This window comes from Eulemur rufifrons, chromosome 18 (assembly GCF_041146395.1).
Source record: "Eulemur rufifrons isolate Redbay chromosome 18, OSU_ERuf_1, whole genome shotgun sequence".
Classification (NCBI taxonomy): Eukaryota; Metazoa; Chordata; class Mammalia; order Primates; family Lemuridae; genus Eulemur; species Eulemur rufifrons.
Window position 1 is genome coordinate 20,576,151 of NC_091000.1, and position 18,852 is coordinate 20,595,002.

General features: G+C 34.4%; 1 protein-coding gene, 1 non-coding gene and 1 pseudogene across 4 annotated transcripts; 1 reads left to right on the forward strand and 2 right to left on the reverse strand.

The window, feature by feature from the left end:
- The first annotated feature begins 1,593 nt into the window (after positions 1-1,593).
- On the forward strand, positions 1,594-18,253 carry PLK4 (polo like kinase 4). Of its 3 annotated transcripts, none has more exons than XM_069493685.1 (16): positions 1,594-1,858; positions 2,515-2,610; positions 3,331-3,426; positions 3,507-3,621; positions 5,038-6,064; positions 6,783-6,883; positions 8,795-9,162; positions 10,081-10,185; positions 10,556-10,658; positions 11,241-11,390; positions 12,244-12,377; positions 12,470-12,561; positions 12,698-12,845; positions 13,601-13,741; positions 15,965-16,071; positions 17,468-18,253. In XM_069493685.1, exons 1-16 carry the CDS (start codon positions 1,829-1,831, stop codon positions 17,568-17,570), a joined length of 2,916 nt encoding a protein of 971 aa, XP_069349786.1. In that variant the 5' UTR covers positions 1,594-1,828; the 3' UTR covers positions 17,571-18,253. The 3 variants fall into 3 exon arrangements, with proteins under 3 accessions (XP_069349786.1, XP_069349787.1, XP_069349788.1); XM_069493687.1 differs by lacking the exon at positions 1,594-1,858 and adding an exon at positions 1,917-2,060; XM_069493686.1 differs by lacking the exon at positions 3,331-3,426.
- LOC138399246 (small nucleolar RNA SNORD44) lies at positions 11,694-11,759 on the reverse strand. The gene has a single exon (XR_011236136.1). It is a non-coding gene; the product is annotated as a small nucleolar RNA SNORD44 (small nucleolar RNA).
- Positions 14,365-14,829, reverse strand: LOC138399125 (ubiquitin-conjugating enzyme E2 C pseudogene; annotated as a pseudogene).
- Positions 18,254-18,852: the final 599 nt, after the last annotated feature.

Here is an 18,852-nt window from a genome sequence, read left to right on the forward strand (position 1 = left end):
AATAGAAATGATGGAATCCAAAAGGCAAAGGAATGAAATTGCCACTACTTGTAGTAGTGAAGGAAAACAAAATCTGCCAACCTAGAATTCTATACCTAGTGAAAATATGCTTCAAAAGTGAAGACATTCCATGGAAGAGATGGAGAGTAAGAGTAAAAGAAAAAAAAAGTGAAGACAGGCCAGGTGCAGGGGCTCACCCCTATAATCCCAGCACTTTGGGAGCTGAGGCAGGAGGATTGCTTGAGGCCAGGAGTTCAAGACCAGCCTAGGAAATATAGCAAGACCCTGTATCTACAAAATTTTTTTTTTTAAAGTTAGCTGAGTGTTGTGGCACACACCTGTACTCCCAGCTACTCAGGAGGCTGAGGCAGGAGGACCGCTTGAGCCCAGGAGTTTGAGGTTGCTATGAGCTAGGCTGACGCCATGGCACTCTAGCCCCGAGAACGGAGTGAGAGAGACTGTCTCAAAAAAAAAAAAGAGCATAGTGTATGCAACCTATTCTGGAATGATTCATAAAACATATAGGCTTATAATATTTATATATTACTACATAATGTATACATGTATATTACATACAGAAAATACTAAAATTTGGTAAAATGTTAAGAATTGGTGAATCTGTTCAATGGCAGATTAGACAAGACAAAAAAAAAGAACTGGTGAATCTGAGTAAAGGACAATTCAGGAGTTCTCTATTATTCTCATAACTTTTCTGTAAGTTTGAAATTATTTCAAAACAACACATTTAAAAAAGATGATGAATTATAAGAACTTCTGAAGTCAATAGCAAAAGCAAGTCTAATTGGAAGAGTGGAATCTGGGATCTAAATGAGAGCTGCTCAAACATTATAACATAACCTTTAAGGAAGGATTTCCAGAAATGAAGGAAAAAAAGTTGACTTTTCTCTGAACAGAGATATTTTTACAGCTTCTATATAGACAAACTTAAGTAAACTCGATACATCCAATAACGTAGAAGAAAGAGCTTTTGAATTAGAAACAGAGCATCAAAGTTTGTGCACTAGTTCTGTTTGTTACACCTTCCTGAGCATCACAATTTTCTCATCTGAAAAACACAGACCATTCCAACCTTACAGAGGTCTCTTTTGATCCATACATATCATAATGTATGCGAGATCTCTTAATGGTAAATTACTATAAAAATGACATAATTAATAGTTTACCAATATAAATAATGGAGTTTGTTTTCTTAAAGCACCATAAACATTAATTACAGCTATGAAAAACTATGGATTAAGCCGTAGTGGCGTAAATGGTGTTCGTTTAAGCAAGGAAGTTTTTTTTTCTGTGCTTTTCTGTCAAGTCTAAACACTTGAAAGTTTAAAACAGTTTTAAACTCTTTGCGGAATGAATTCGAAGTAGTTTTTCAGACCGTGAAGTAAGTAACCGATCGGCTACAAACGTTTTTCATCGGTCAAGCGACGAATCTTCTGACTGGTGGACCGCGCACGTCCCTCGCGGCTAAGCTTGAGGCTGCCCGAGCGTTTCCGGACGTCGGCCCGGGGGCCTGGAACCCTAGGCGGGCCGCGAAGAAGAGCCTACTGCGCATGCGCGCCTCGTTACGACACGGCCGCTTAGCTAGGACAGCAACCGGCGGGAGTTTTTCAAAATGGGAGTACAGAGGCACCGCCCAGGCCTCCGAAGGTGTCAGGGAGAACTTTCGGTGGCTTTACCGTCGTCGCCGGGAACGGCGGCCTAGAGAGCCAAGCCTGATGGGCGCCAAGACTGGCTGGCTGCTTGGAGCGCTGCCTCGAAGGGCCTGCGTGAAGGGAGCTAATCGGGGAAACACAGGCCGGGGCCTGGAAATATGGCGACCTGCATCGGGGAGAAGATCGAGGTCGGTAGTCTGCGACGGGGTGAGGAGGGAATCGAGTGTCTGGACTCGAGACCTCTGTGGGAAGCCGGGCGAGCGAAGCTAACGGCTGCGGGGCGGGCGACGAGGTGCTTTGGGAGGCTCCCAACCACCCGGGCCTCGGCTCTTTGGGGGCGGAGTGGCCCGCCCCCCAGAGACTGTAGCGGGGGCGGGGGCGGCAGGACAGGTGAGTGACTGGCATCCCGGCCCTTGTCCCTAGGCACTGAGGCTTCCTGTAAGCAATCCCGCCCAAGCTGCCGCGCTAGAGTAGGGCAAGGCTACTTCCCCCTCCTCCAAGGGGATGGCGGTTACCTCCGGCGGGAGCTGCGGCGGGATTCTGACCAGGCCCTAGGTTCCCACGGGTTGGCTGGAGGTGGGAGGAAGGAGCTGAGGCTGCACAGAAGTTGAGAAACCACATTATTAGGGTACTCTATCACGAACCCAGCCTGGAAGTTCAGGGAGCCCCGCAAGGCGTCAACATGCCTTCCACCTCAGACACCTGCTGTATCGAGGTGTAATACCTACCTGAATTTTGTCAAATTCCCCTCTCGATGCATTTTATCTTCTTATTCCAGCCCCTTTCCATCTTCCTTTCTACTCCTGTGAGTCATCACACATAATCTTTAATTTTAATTTTTAAGGATTTTAAAGTTGGAAGTCTGCTCGGTAAAGGATCATTTGCTGGTGTCTACAGAGCTGAGTCCATTCACACTGGTTTGGAAGTTGCAATCAAAATGGTAAGAATATAGTAAATCATCCTCTCTCCTGTACTGTGCAAGTACAGGATGTCAGAAACTCCTTACCTAACAGCCTTCTCTTTGATTATGGTATAAAGAACACATTGCATAGGCAGAATACAGTAATATCTTAAGAACATTTTAGGAAAACCTTGACCTTGCTTAAGTGTTTTATCTTCATTAACGTTCAGTAGACCTGGTGTATGTTGTAGTTTTGCATACTTGGAAAAGTGGGTAGAAATCAAATAACAAGTAATTTGTTAATAACGATAAGAATACACTGTGTATAGTTTTATATTACACTGTAACAGAATCCAAAACACTATTCTTGTTAGAAATCAGTCTAATAAAAGTAACATAAAATATGAGCAAATTAGGAATCATTTATGTAAACCAGTTAAAAAAGGGAAGGGAAATTTTGTTTTAAAGCTTGGCTAAATTTGGATTTTTTTTTTTTTTTTTGGTAGGATAGTTGTGTCATTAAATTCTTTAAATTGAGAGAGGGTATTAGAATGCATTGGGTAAACTTTTACTGAGCGTCAACTCTGCCAGGCACTCCTACATGCATGGGGAAAAATAGAATAAGTTGACCTCAAAGATGTAGATACAAGGACTTCAGACTATTTTAAATTAGAGTATACTTTGTTTTCAAAGTCCACTTTTAACCGCTTCACATTTGAAAGTTTATTAACATTTAAACCTCTTCTCTGTTATTTTTAGATAGATAAGAAAGCCATGTACAAAGCAGGAATGGTACAGAGAGTCCAAAATGAGGTGAAAATACATTGCCAATTGAAACATCCTTCCATCTTGGAGGTAAGATACAAATTTTATAGAGGTGGCCAAGGAGACTGAATTTTTGTATACTATAATTTCTTATGCCCTTTATGTTTCAGCTGTATAACTATTTTGAAGATAACAATTATGTGTATCTGGTATTAGAAATGTGCCATAATGGAGAAATGAACAGGTATCTGAAGAACAGGATGAAACCTTTCTCAGAAAATGAAGGTAGGCTTCTTTGGGGTGAGGGTGGAGCAATAGGATAAAAATTTTGCATTTTCAAGTATGTGCTATTTTGTAATATTTGGTAAAACTGTTTTAGTTATTACTTCAGGTTCCCCCTTGCAAAAGCTGTTAATTAAAACATTGAAGCATTACAGAAGTAAGAAATTGGTTATCCTTCTTCCTATCCTTCTTCTATCCCCCAAATCACATTTTAAATTAAATCATTATTAGCAATTTAGTATGTATCCTTTTAGGTCTAGAAAGCTTTTTGAATGCCATTGATGACTATAAAGCAGTTGTAAATCAAGCACGAATAACCACTGAAACCACATATATAGAAAATATGAAACATTTTATAATGAACCCCCTTGAACTTAACACTCAGCTTCCAAAACTGTTGACGCATGGTCAAATTGTTTCATCAGTACCCTTTTTACTCACCTGATTTGCCAGAGAATTTTGAAGCAAATTATAGACATCTTTTTAACTATAAATTTTCCAGAATATAACATTACAAGATAGAGAGTTTTTAAAAAAAAATAACCACAGTCATCATACCTAATAATCCCTTACTATGAAATACATAGTTTCAAACTTGACCAATTTCTCATAAATAATTTTTTACAGTTCAAACCAGAATCAAATAAGGTCCATCCATTGCCACAGAAATGATTGTTTTCAAGTTATCTTGCCCTTTTAACTGAGATTGCAGCTTACATAAGAAAGGTAGTTGCTGATAGGCTTTTTATACATTTAAATCTATAACCCATTGGAAAACAGTTTGGTTATGTGTATTGAGAGTTATGGAAATGTTCATGTCCTTTGACTCAGATTCCATTGTTGGAAGTTTATTTCGAAGAAATAATATGAGTTGAAAAACAATCCATATTCATATTGATGACTTTTTATATCTAAAAAGCATTTATGACAGGTACGTCCGCAGATTTAAATGTATGTAGCAAGCAAAAGAATGTATAAAAGAATATATACAAACCGTGGACAGTGATTACATCTTGGGAGAGTTTGTGAGGCATCAAAGAAACTTTAGCTTTTCTTTTTTACAATTAGAATATATTTGTGAATTGCTTGTGTAATTAATAAATAATTACTTAATTGCTATGGACTTAGGGTTACTCTAGTTACCCTAATAACTCCCAACTGCTAAAAACATTAATCTTTTCTGATGTGGAAAGCCCATTGGTTGAAAAGAATAAAGTTTATAAAAGGAGTGCCTAATTCTATTAAAGGGAATTAGACAATATTATATCATCAGAGTGGTATTTTGTTCAGTAAATCTAAGCTGCGGAGCCAGTGTTCTAATGTAATACTCAAGCATATGTACATGGGTTCATAATGTATTTTAAATACTTAACTTCCAGATTTTCTAAATTGTTAAGTTCTCTTTTTTGCATCCAACAGCTCGACACTTCATGCACCAGATCATCACAGGAATGTTGTATCTTCATTCTCATGGTATATTACACCGGGACCTCACACTTTCTAACCTCTTACTTACTCGTAATATGAACATCAAGATTGCTGATTTTGGGCTGGCAACTCAATTGAAAATGCCACATGAAAAGCACTATACATTATGTGGAACTCCTAATTATATTTCACCAGAAATTGCAACTCGAAGTGCACATGGACTTGAATCTGATGTTTGGTCCTTGGGCTGTATGTTTTATACATTACTTATCGGGAGACCACCTTTTGACACTGACACTGTCAAAAAGACTTTAAATAAAGTAGTTTTGGCAGATTATGAAATACCAACTTTTTTGTCAAGAGAAGCCAAGGACCTTATTCACCAATTACTTCGGAGAAATCCAGCAGATCGTTTAAGTCTGTCTTCAGTATTAGACCATCCTTTTATGTCCCGAAATTCTTCAACAAAAAGTAAAGATTTAGGAACTGTAGAAGACTCAATTGATAGTGGGCATGCCACAATTTCTACTGCAATGACGGCTTCTTCCAGTACCAGTATAAGTGGTAGTTTATTTGACAGAAGAAGACTTTTGCTTGGTCAGCCACTCCCAAATAAAATGACCGTATTTCCAAAGAATAAAAATTCAAGTGATTTTTCTTCTTCAGGCGATGGAAGCAGTTTTTATAATCAGTGGGGAAATCAAGAACAAGAAACCAGTAATAGTGGAAGGGGCAGAGTAATCCAAGATGCAGAAGAAAGGCCGCATTCTCGATACCTTCGTAGAGCTCATTCCTCTGATAGGTCTGGGACTTCTAATAGTCAATCTCGATCAAAAACGTATACAATGGAACGATGTCACTCAGCAGAAGTGCTTTCAAAGTCCAAAAGATTGGGAGTAGATGAAAATGAAGAGAGATACTCATCCACAAACAGCAATGTCAATGTTTTTCACTTCTTTAAAGAAAAGACAGCTAATAGTTCTGGATCTTTTGAAAGACCTGGTAACAATCAAGCACTGTAAGAATAATTCTATCAAAAGCATTTTATTTTTCACTAAACATTGTACTAGCACATATATGAAGCTGCATCTGAGGGGAGGTTACCAGGGCAATGAATGTCTCTTTTTAAACATGGTCAGATGCTCCTGAGGCACTTCTTAATTATGATTTCCATTTCTTATTAGGAAGACAGAATAATGATTTTGAATGTGGTTAAGAATTTTTTTAAATGAGCATATGTGTTTATAGCATGTGTTTAATACTTGGGAATTTTTAGTTTCATTTTTTATTTTATATATGGAGCAGTTCTCCAGTGTAAAGTAACATATATTAGACATGTCTGACCTCTAAAATACTCTAATACTAACTATACACATAGAGAAATAGAAAAACTGAGCCTGAGTGATGATAATATTGACTGCTTCTAACATGAAAACTAATCTTTTAGTTACTATAGTATTTATTTTTTTTTCTTTTTCTGATCATTTTATGATTTTTATGTTTAAATTATAAGAGGGCAGTAGCAATGTAGAAACATTGTCACAGTGTCATGAGTATTTTAGCATGGGGTTTTAGCTTTTTAGAGACAATTTAGTTATGCAAATATTTCCCACAATTATTCTAAAATTTTCAGGTATTCAAATCAGAAGAAATCTTCCTTTTCTAGTATTTTTATGTTAAAAAGTTACCTGATGATTTTTTATTAGTTTGTGTGATTTGTTTTTTTGTTTGTTCAGCTCCAATCATCTTTGTCCAGAGAGAACTCCTTTTCCGTTTTCAGACCAGACACCTCAAACTGAAATGGTCCAACAGTGGTTTGGGAATCTACAAATAAATGGTGAGTTTTTAATGGAGTATTTAACCAAAAATTAATTTCATTGGATAGGATGAGGGAAAAAAATTAATTACTTGGACACTTCTTAAGCATTGCAGCTTTCTATTTCATGTTTCTTAAGAAAATAAAACATTTCTGATAAATTTTAATAAAAGCTGTATTACAACAATAGTAATAATATAACACATTTTGAATATTCACTGTAAGTCAGCCACTGTCCTTGATTTTTAACATATATACTAACTTATTAAAGTCTCACAAAACAAGGTATAAAGAAGATACTCTTACTATACCTGTCTTACAGATGAGGAAGTTATAGTACGCAGAGCTTAATTTGCCCAAGCTACATGACCATTAAGTAGAAGAACCACGATTCCAACCCAAGCAGTCTGGCTCAGAGGCTTTGCTCTTCACCCCTATGCTCTTGCAGCCTCTCTATAATAAGCATCTACTATCACTGCCTATAAGATAATCAAAAGATGGTTGACCATATTTTTAAGTAGAAGCTAATATGGACATTGTAGTCTCTCAGTGCAGCCTCACACTGAAATACACATATTAAAACCTAAACATTTTTAAACAATCATCCAAGTCGTTATTTTATTTATAGATATAGAGTTTGACAGTTAAACCTTCCTCATTAATGAACATGATAGATTCACAGAAGGTGCATTGGGAAATAATGATGGAAAAAAGAGAGAATAAAAAAGAAACATATGGAGAGGAGGTTTACTAAGTATTGTGTTACCTCACAGACAATGAGTACATAATATAGCTATAATTTAAGCAGAGAGTATATGTCATCTCGAGTCTATTCTTTTTTTTTCTTTTCTTTCTTTGTTTAAAACATATTATTTGCAGAAGCCCAAAAGGGAATTAATCTTTTCATTTGTATATGTTGGAGATGATAATTCAAGTTTGTTTTTTTAAACTATAAAACTGCCATGTACTTAAGAACACATCTGTTGTGTTTACAGATACTTTTATTTTGTAACATTGATTTGTCTGAGATGAAGAAATAACTTTGTTTATAATAATCTAGTAGTGCTGTTGCACTTTTAAAGTATATTATTTGATAGAAAATATTGCTAATATTTCATAATGTGAGTTGGGGAGGGAAATGACTTTTTCTGAAAAGTCATTTAAGACAAAAATTGTAATGCCAATTTTTAGAGTTTAGCATGAAGGATGGGGAACTTGCAGCCTTAAGGCCACATGTGGCCTTCTAGGTCCTTAAGTGCGACCTTTTGACTGAATCCAAATTTTACAGAACAAATCCTTTTATTGAAAGGGGTGCAGCAGAGAAAGATGAAGCTTTTCTTGCCTCTGGTGCTTAAAAAAGAACAATCTTGAAATCAGAAGGCCACAGGTCTCCCACCCCTTTTTTAAAAATGTGGGTGCAAATAAATGTGTAATATTAATAATATTAAGCCTATTCATATAATGTTTTTGCTTTTTGTTGCGTATTTTTTAAGTAAAGATGAGATAGACAGTCCTTAGCTAACAGAGAGTAAGTTTACATATTTTTCTCATGCAGAATGATTACCTAGGAACTCAAATCTGCTTTTGTTGGAGCATTGGCAGTTGCTAGCTTTAGAATTAGCAGGTGACTCTCTGGTAACTGGTTTTTGCCTTGATTGAAAAATTAAATTTCCTATTAATATCTTTTCTTAGTTTTAGGAATGCTAAAGGTATTCCTTTAAGATCTGGCTTAGAATGTCCTTTTAAAGTTACTATCTTATTGTGTCCTATCTTAAACTGCTTATTTGTTAGAAAAATTACGAGCTCTTATTTTTTTCTTTTACTAGATTTCTTTTGTTAAAAAAAATGCTATTATAACCAGCATGACATTGTTTTCTATAGACTTGGTTTTTTGGTTATTTACTAAATTGCTTTATTCTATGTATATTATAGCTCATTTAAGAGAAACTACTGAATGCAACAGCATTAGCTCAAACCGAGATTTCCAAAGCCATCCAGATTTGCAGGACACATCGAGAAATGCCTGGACTGATATAAAAGCCAAAAAGAACTCTAATGCTTCTGATAATGCACATTCTGCAAAACAGCTGAATACCATGAAATATATGACTGCACTTCACAGTAAACCTGAGATAATTCAACAAGAATCTGTTTTTGGCTTAGACCCTCTTTCTGAACAAAGGAAGACTATGGGTGTGGAACCATCATTGGGTTATCAGAAACGTACATTACGAAGCATTACATCTCCTTTGATTGCTCACAGGTTAAAACCAATCAGACAGAAAACCAAAAAGGCTGTGGTATGTCTATTATTTTCCTAAGTTCCTGTATGATATTTTTCTTGAGAATACAATTGTTGAGGACATGGTATTTTTTAATCCTCTGTAATGTCCCTGTACTTTGGGGTATGTACATGATAAACTTATTTAAAGAGAAAGACTGGGTGTTCATGGAAAAATAACTCTGGTTTCCCTCTAACTTCTTAAGAATTGTGAATTGCTACTGGTGAGTTTTGAATTTTAAATTATAAATTTAAATAAAATAGATTTGAATGGAAAACATGTAAAAATAATACTATATGCTGTTATATATTTTATTCACAATTCTAATCAGTAAGTTAATATTTAATATTATCCCTTTGCTTTTATTTTTATTGTTTCTATATATAATCCAGTCTTAAATCAAAAGTTAACCTAGAAAATATGACTTTTTTTAACATCTGAAACTAAAGAAAAGGAATATGCACATGGAAGTTTATTTATTTATTTATTTTATTTATTCCACACATCTCCAAGGAATGGACACATGGAAGTTTAGAGTTTAAAAACTATCATATGTGATTTGGGAATGATTTGGTCTTTTTTTTTTCCTATCTTCATCCTGTTCCTTGTTTTCCATTTTCACTTCCCATTTCATTCTTGCGTTTGTTTGGCTTGCTATTGTCTTTTCAAAGTCCTTATTCTCCACCCTACCTTCTGCTTTCTTTCTGCTCACTGGTTATCATTTTACACTTCATTATACATTCTTACCTTGCACCTTATGGTTCACCGTTGTGTTCAAGTATAACTCTGGATCTATACTGTTGCAGTGAAACAGCTATTTAATTTTGACTTTAGTACTTGTTTCTACAATGGTTAAGTACTTTTTAGTATTATGTATGTCAGAGCTGTTTTAGTAAACAAGAGAATTGTTATTTATTTTTGTGGGTTTTCTTTTAGGTGAGCATACTTGATTCAGAGGAGGTATGTGTGGAGCTTCTGAAGGAGTATACATCTCAAGAATATGTGAAAGAAGTTCTTCAGATATCTAGTGATGGAAATACGGTAATGTGGAGTTGCTTTATTATCTTGCAACTTCAAATCATCCCTTAAGCATTTAATATTCTAATTCATTAATAATACTATCTTTAAGGTTTTTTGATATGATAGTGTCTCTGGAATTCAAAAACCGAAAGAGCATACTAAACATATTAAAATAAATTAGTGGTTTTAAAAATAATTGTAATTATTAACAAAATCTAAACTTTTGGCTTAAGTTATAAAGCAGAATAATTACTTTTACAGAATATTTAACATTTTCCTATAAAATAATACTTAGTGTTACATTTGAGCTCTTTTTATACTTTTTAGTAACAAAACATATTTCCCTAACTTAATAGCAAATGATTAGAATTCTTAAAATATTTTTTGGCAGATCACTATTTATTATCCAAATGATGGAAGAGGTTTTCCTCTTGCTGATAGACCACCCTCACCTACTGACAACATCAGTATGTACAGTTTTGACAATTTACCAGGTATGTAAGTTTGCCAAGGAATAAATTTAGATAGTAGGTTTATATATATGTATATAAAAACTCTATATATAGATATGATATTAACTATCCTGGCTTTTCTCAGACAGCAGATCATGTTCTTGTTCTTTGTATTCGGTGAGATTTGGTGTACCTTTTTAATCCAGTATTTGTTCATATTGTGTATTATAATGGTACTTTATTCTACTTTTTTAAGTAAAAACTAACTCTGGAATATTAGCCATATATCACAAATATAATTTGTGCAGTTTGTTTAGAATTTAACTAGAGTCATGTTAAAAAAATTGGCATATCTAGTTTTTGACCTTTGAAATCATTGGTGTGCTACACAAATGATCATTTATAATTATGGTTAACCAAATTTGACTCCCAGTTCAGCTGCTGGATATTATGGATTGGGGAAACAGGTACTGAATAGTCAGATTTCATTGAGGTGACTTTTAGAAATGAACAAGAAAACCTATCTGATCTATCCCTGTCAGAAATCAAAATAGATAAAACTATATATAAGGTCAATAGTTTTCTTCCCTCATGTTAAGTAATTTTTTTCTTTTTTCCCCTTAGAAAAGTACTGGCGAAAATATCAATATGCTTCCAGATTTGTACAGCTTGTAAGATCTAAGTCTCCCAAAATCACTTATTTTACAAGATATGCTAAATGTGTTTTGATGGAGAATTCTCCTAATGCTGATTTCGAGGTTTGGTTTTATGATGGTAAGTACTATTTAGAAATGATAAAGAAGATGATAAGTTTAAAAAAATACCAAAATAGAAATGGTAATTTTTTTAGTCTGTAATTTAGTAGTGTATGTGTGTTTTTTTATGTAACACAGCAAATTTTAAAGATATATACAACTGTATATATAAATTACACAGTACTGTATACTACCTGTCAAATCATGTTAAACAATATTTATTTATATATACCTTCCTGTAAACAGTTTATCCTATAATATGTATATTAGTCCTCTTTTTCTACTTAGCTCCAGTGTTTGTTTTGTTTTTTTTTTTTCTCAAAATCAGTTAGAGTTAATTAAGACCTTCACGTTGAGACAGTATAAGCTCAATTTAACTACATCCAGATTGATGGTATAAAAATCACATGAGATTGACAGCATCCTATTTCTTATTGGAAACTCAAATGGACATGTACCAAATTGTGAGATAAATGTGGCAAAAAGGATAAGGTTAAATCAGTCTGATTTTCTAAATTTATTATATAAAGATGTTTTATTTTTAATCTATAAGGTTTCCTCCATAAGGGACATACAGCACACATATCACACAGTACACATACAATTATAGCTATCCTTCAGTTATGGTTTTGTATGAGAGCAGTGGTTTTTTATTATAAAATATAAAAGTACCAGATTTAAACCAGGTCTATGTTGAAAAAAAATGAATGAACTATATTTATTGAATACTTTGAGAATCTCATTTTATAAATGGTCAATGAATGAATATAAATGATACCTTGATCTAGGAGCCATTATATACTGGTATAATAATATAAGTCTGGGAATATTTAAAGAAATGATAAAAGAATAGTTTTCTGCTTATTTTTTAGGAGCAAAAATACACAAAACAGAAGATTTAATTCAGGTAATTGAAAAGACTGGGAAATCTTATACTTTAAAAGGTGAAAGTGAAGTTAACAGCTTGAAAGAGGACATAAAAATGTATATGGACCATGCTAATGAGGTACATACCTACTTAAAGGTTTTTCATACCAATTAATAATGATAACAAATGACATAGGTGAAATGACAGAAAGCATTCTTCTTTTGAAATAGGGTCATCGTGTTTGTTTAGCACTGGAATCCATAATTTCAGAAGAGGAAAGGAAAAGCAGGAGTGCTTCCTTTTTCCCAATAATTATAGGAAGGTAAATGTATGAAAATTTTAAACATAGGCTAAAATACATAAGATATGTTAAGAAAATGGTGTTTACATTATAAACATTCTTTAGTTTTCTGCAAATTCAAAGCTCTAAGGGAAATATTTGGATGTTTCTCCTTCAGAAAACCTGGTTGTATTAGTTCACCTAAGGCCTTATCACCTCCTCCTCCTGTGGATCCAAACTACTCAATGAGAGATAGACCAGCTTTGAGTAGAATAGTCGTGAATAGTGCTGCTTCTACAACACAGGCACCAATACTTAATCCTTCTGTAAGTAAATATATGTCACTTCTGTACTTTAAACCTTTCCAGTAATTTGCCTGATACCCTTCATATATTAATAAAATTAAAATGCCTTACTCTGGCCTTATTATCACCTGCCTGCTTTTCAAGCCTCATTCTGAGCCACTTTATATCTCGTATTATCTGTGCTTGAGCGTCAAAGGACTTTTTCGTATGCTGTTCACTTGGCCTGGAACTCTTTTTCCCCAACCCCTTAACTTCATATGACTAATTCTTTCTCATTTTTCAGGTGTCTGTTTAAATGTTACCTCAGTGAGGCCTAATCTGACCCCTCTGGGAGAAAGTTCAATGTATTAACATTTACATATATAGTTGTTTTATTTTTATTAGCAAAGTATCTTTAACTGCCTAAATACATGATAGGCTTGTGGTTAAATAAATTTATTATATATTTACTTAGTTATGCCAATGAAGAAAAATGCAATGTTAAAGACAAGGGGTTATGTGTGTGTGTGTATATGCACACACACTGATTATAGCTATGAAAAAATATGCGTTGGGGAAAAAAGACAAAAAACATCTACCAAAATGAAAACAGCAATTGTAATTTTTTTCTTTTCTGCATTTTTCTAACTTTCAATAATGTTATATTTTAATTTTGAAATTTTTGTTCTTAAAAAATTACTTTAATCTAATGAAAATCCTGTAATTTTCTACTTTTGCTGAAATTGGCTTATAAAAATGCTTAGGAATAATATCTTCCTGTCCTTTACTGTTTGTAGATGGTTACAAATGAAAGACTTGGTCTTGCATCTACAGCTTCTGGAACAAACATCTCTCCTGGTAGTCTAAAAGATTGTCTTCCTAAATCAGCACAACTTTTGAAATCTGTTTTTGTGAAAAATGTTGGTTGGGCTACACAGGTGAGAAGTTTCTAGAAAAGTGCATTTTCTCAGTATGTATTTCTTTTGGTTTTCACACTGATTAGACAATTACCAATAACCTTCATATAAAATTAAAATGTCTTACTGTGGCTTTATTATCACTTACCTACTTTTCCATCCTTGCCCTAGGCCACTTTATCCCATACTATCTGTAGTAATTATTTAATTTTATTATTTTACAGAATTATTTTAATGACTTCTCTTTACAAGGCAGTTTTTACCAAAAAAAAAAAAAAAACAACCTTTTTTTTTTTTTTTTTTACATTGGTTACATCATTAAAATTTTTAAACTTTTTTTTTATTTGTATGCAAATAAAAAATATTGCTAATAACAGAATGCCTGCTAGGGCCTGGGTGACCTTTTTGCCCTTTTTATTTATTTATTTATTTATTTATTTACAAACAACAACAAAAATGTATTTATTTAATATACATTACAATGGCTCAACCAGAGACTTAATTTAAAAAACAGAAACAAAACAAAAATAGCACCACGGCTCAAGATACAGAGTCCTATATAGAAATCAAGGAGAGCACAGACCATCTAAGGAAAAAATAAAAAGATACAAGGAAAAGCAGACAGGCTGGGTCAGGGCTCCTGGCTAAATAAATACCTGCTTTGAGTAGGTTTCTTGCAGGTACTTCTTAAAAGCTGTGGAGTTTTTCAAGAGCTTGGCAGCATGTAGGTTCAAAGGGCTATTGATGTTGGGTTCTCCTAGCAGGCCCTGAATGGAAAGCAGCATGGTCCTGACATCACATAGGCCAGACCACTTGTGCTTCAGGATGTCCAGGCAGATGTTACCCTGGGTGTCCACACTGGGATAGTAGTAGGGCATAAGGAGCTCCACCATGGGTGCATTGTAAGGGTAGCCACTGGAGAACCCTAGGGAGAGCTTATATCTTAGGTCTTCATACACTGTGCCAGCTGCTCCATGGATTGTCCCTACCCATTTGAAAAGGTTGTCTGATTTGGAAGGCAGAAATTCCTTTGTCATCAGACATCATGAGGGTCATCAGCTCCTGTTGCAGCCTTTTACTGACAGGGCCCCAGTTGCTGCCCCTGCTGGGCTCAGCTCCTTTACTAGCTTTCAGGGTGGGTCGGAGTTTGAGGAGGCCATCCTGCCCTTTATTTTTAAAGTAGAGGTTATGATAAGGACTAATTGTGAAGAGTTGAGAACAGTGGAACATTTTAAGTTTTAGAAATTATTTGTAATCCCTATTAGTAGAGTAACTAACATTTGGCAAATGAAGAAAAGGATTTTTGCATTTAAAAGTTAAGTGAAAGGTGCACACTTGTAGTCCCATATACTTGGAAGGCTGAGGCAGGAGGATCACTTGAGTCCAAGAGTTTGAGGCCAGCCTGGGCAGCATAGTGAGACTCTGTATCCTTAAAAAAAAAAAAGTCAACATTGAGTTTCAAACTTAAACAATTTTATGTATCTGTGAACCTACGTGTAGATTATCCAAAAGCTTGAAACTTGGAGACTTTTGAGCATGGCACATGGACTTAGTGAGATAAAATGCAGCATAGAACTTCACGGGGGTAGGTAACATTTGTTGAGTACATGCTATAGGATACCATCTTTTTCACATACGTTGTCTAGTTTTTCCCTCAAAATAACCTAGTAAAGTTGATGTTATCTCCTTTGATAGATAGTAAAATTATGGTTCATAATGGTAGATTGACTTGCACAATCTTACACTATATTTGTAAATTAGCAGAGTCTGGATTAAACCTTGGTCTGTTTGATGCCAATGTCTATGTTTTTTTCTCTGTACCATGTGCCTCCCTGTTTTGAGTGAATAAGTTTCAAAGGCTAAGATTTAACATTCTCAGGCCAAATTCTTGTGGCCTAAGGACAAAGAAAGTGTTGCTTTGGTCATTTCCTAAATCCCTTCTTGATAAGAAATACTATGTAGAGAAAAAACATACTCAGATACCCTAATGGAAATTATTGGGAAACAGGATTCATTTAGAATAATTTAAATATTATAATGTCCTACCTATTAAAGGAATAATCTGAAAAAAACACATGAATTAATTCTCAGTGCTACTACTACCGCAGCCCCAAAATTTGCAGTCACCTGTGAGAGATGTTTTCCTTTTTTTAACTGTGTAGAAAACTTGTTAAATGTGAGTACTTTTTGAAAACCCCAAACCCTCTACTGTATAGTAATTGTGTATGCTTATTATATTTCTAGTTAACTAGTGGAGCTGTATGGGTTCAGTTTAATGATGGGTCACAGCTGGTTGTGCAGGCAGGAGTGTCTTCTATCAGTTATACATCACCAGATGGTCAAACAACCAGGTAAGTTCTTAAAATACTAATTTTAAGACTTAAGTTGAGATTCAGCCCTTTGCTATAACTTTACCTTCTTTATATGTTGAAATAAATGATTTAATAAAGTTACTATTTTCAATTTGACAATGATCATATTATTCCTTAAGCTATTAATTGTTCTTTGCCGTTCATATAGTCTTTTATGCATATTTTATGATTATCTACCTACATTAATGCAGAGCAATTGGCACGAATAATCTACTCTAAGTGGTTGGATTCCCTGTAGCCTTATTCCATAGCCTAACTAGGTTGGCCCTTTCAGAAGTAATGGACTCAATCCTTCCAACCCCCTCCTTGCTGCTGAGCTGCTGCCTCCACCGCCACCATCTGGCTGGGAGAACTGCCAGGAAGAATCCGCGCAGCAGTAAGCTCCAATAATGCTAAACAATGGATTAATTACACTCCTCGCCTGTTTAGCTGGAGCTCCCAGGGTCGCCTGCACGTGTGGTCAAAGTACCTAAATACCTAAACAGTTTACTTAAAAGAACATAGAAACAAGAAATCTTTTTTTTTTTTAAGAGATAACCAATTATTTCTCCCAAATGAAAGGGTAAGTCCCATGATTTAGTGTGAAGTGATTAATGTTTGAAAGACTTTTGCATTATGTTTTATTCTGTATGAAAATGTGTGCCAGGCACCATGCTAACAATAAGGTATCTGGCATTAGGAAAAACAAACAGTAGTTTGGTTTCCACATTTAAACAATGACTTATTAAAAAGAAGTAGGCTGTTGACAAAGCCAATACAAACTTGCTACTTTTTGAGAACTACTTATTAAAGTGGGAATATGTGGAACAAATATAATTTGTGGATATCTACCAATTGCATTTTTGTTAAATGTGTATATATGTGGTACTGTCACTTAAAGAACTACTTAACATGAGAGTCTTTGTTGAAAGCTCTTTTAGATGTTCCAGAAAGTAGAAGGATGCAGATGCAAAGTAGGTAGAACCCATGTTCACAGGATAAATGTTGACATTTTATTTGGTATGGTCAGTGGAAATTCTTAACATTTAAATAGAAATGTGTTAATAATATGTTTACCTTAGTATTTTCTTTAGAATTGCGGCTTTCAATTTAATGAGGAATCCATGTTATGGGCTTACTTTAGAAATTATAAAGCCAGTTCACAATTGTGATCTAATTTTTTTTTTATTATTTGGATATGTTTAGAAATTGATCTATTTTAAAAGGAAACAAACTGGGTATGCATCACTTGATTTAGGTATCTAATAATTTTGTATAATTTTTCTGAGGTGCTTCTTATCATGGAATTACTAAAAAATACAATATGCTTTTTGGTACTATCATAAGAAGCAAGTAATTAAGTTATGTTTTGTCTTTTGCCTTTTGGTTCACTTAGGTACGGAGAAGATGAAAAATTACCAGAATACATCAAACAGAAATTACAGTGTCTTTCTTCCATCCTTTTGATGTTTTCTAATCCAACTCCTAGTTTTCAATGATTAAAACTCCTTTCAGATACATAAATTTAATAAATAACTTTTTTGTTGGCTTTCAAGTAAAGTGACTTTTTATTTAATATAACTTCTTCAGAAAGCCTTTCTATGAAAGAGAATTTTAATCTGTACCTTAAAGGATGTATTTTGAGAGAACAAAGCAGAATGAAACTTGAGTCACTTACCAAATATAGTGATCATGGAGGAAAATAGAACACCTAACTTTGCTCTTAGAACATATACCCCCAAACCTATTGTGTTCATATTATTTGTATTGAACAATCTTTTAAAAGCAAAAATAGTGTGTGATATATTTGTGCTTTTATTGTTTTCCATACTTCTCAGACATGTTAAGAATCATGGACAAAATATGCTGGCAGTTTGGAATTTTTGAACATGTAAATAATGTGTATTTATGTTCTAAGTAACATATGTAAACATGTATATTTGTTTTATATTTATTTTTGTAGCACCAGTGTCTGATGAAACATTTCCACAAATGCATTTTACAAAAAATAATAAATACAGTGATAAGTTACGTTATCTTTTGGTTTGTTTAATTAAATACTTATTTTAAAGTAAGTTATTAGGAATTGCACTTTTAAATTTTGTTGTCTGTTTTAGGTGTCAATGAAATTTTAAAAACTAATTTTGTAAATGTTAAATACATTATTTCTCTCACCTGAAAATATTTGTATATTTTAATGATAAACATTTTAATACTGAAGAACTTGATGCAATTAATTAACATGAAGAAAAAGAATATTTGATAGTGGAATAGCCCTTCCTAATGAAAAAATAGGAATATAATGAAACTACTTAAATATGATAAAGATGCTGGGCACAGTGTCTCAAGTCTGTAATCCCAGAACTTTGGGAGGCTGAGGCAGGAGGATTGCCTGAGGCCAGGAGTTTGAGACCAGCCTGGACAACATAGCAAGACCAGGTCTCCACAAAAAAATAAAATTAGCCAGGCATGATGGCATGCACCTGTAGTTCTAACAACTTAGGAGGCTGAGGCAGGAGGATTGCTTGATCCCAGGGCTTTAAGGCTGCAGTGAGCTATGATTGTACCATTGCACTCCAGCCTGGGATACACAGCAAGATCCCATCTCTTAAAAAAGAAAAAATGATAAAGGCTGTTTAACCTACTATTTCCTGCTGGTTTGTATTACCAGGGAACTATTCGAGCTGTTTCTTTCTTTCTTTTTTTTTTTTTTTTTTGAGACAGAGTCTCGCTTTGTTGCCCTGGCTAGAGTGAGTGCCATGGCGTCAGCCTAGCTCACAG

Coding starts and splice junctions, on each gene's coding strand:
- PLK4 (XM_069493685.1), top strand. CDS start 1,829: ATGGCGACCTGCATCGGGGAGAAGATCGAG. Junction 3,427..3,506: donor AACATCCTTCCATCTTGGAG/GTAAGATACAAA, acceptor TTTATGTTTCAG/CTGTATAACTATTTTGAAGA. Junction 10,186..10,555: donor TATCTAGTGATGGAAATACG/GTAATGTGGAGT, acceptor ATTTTTTGGCAG/ATCACTATTTATTATCCAAA.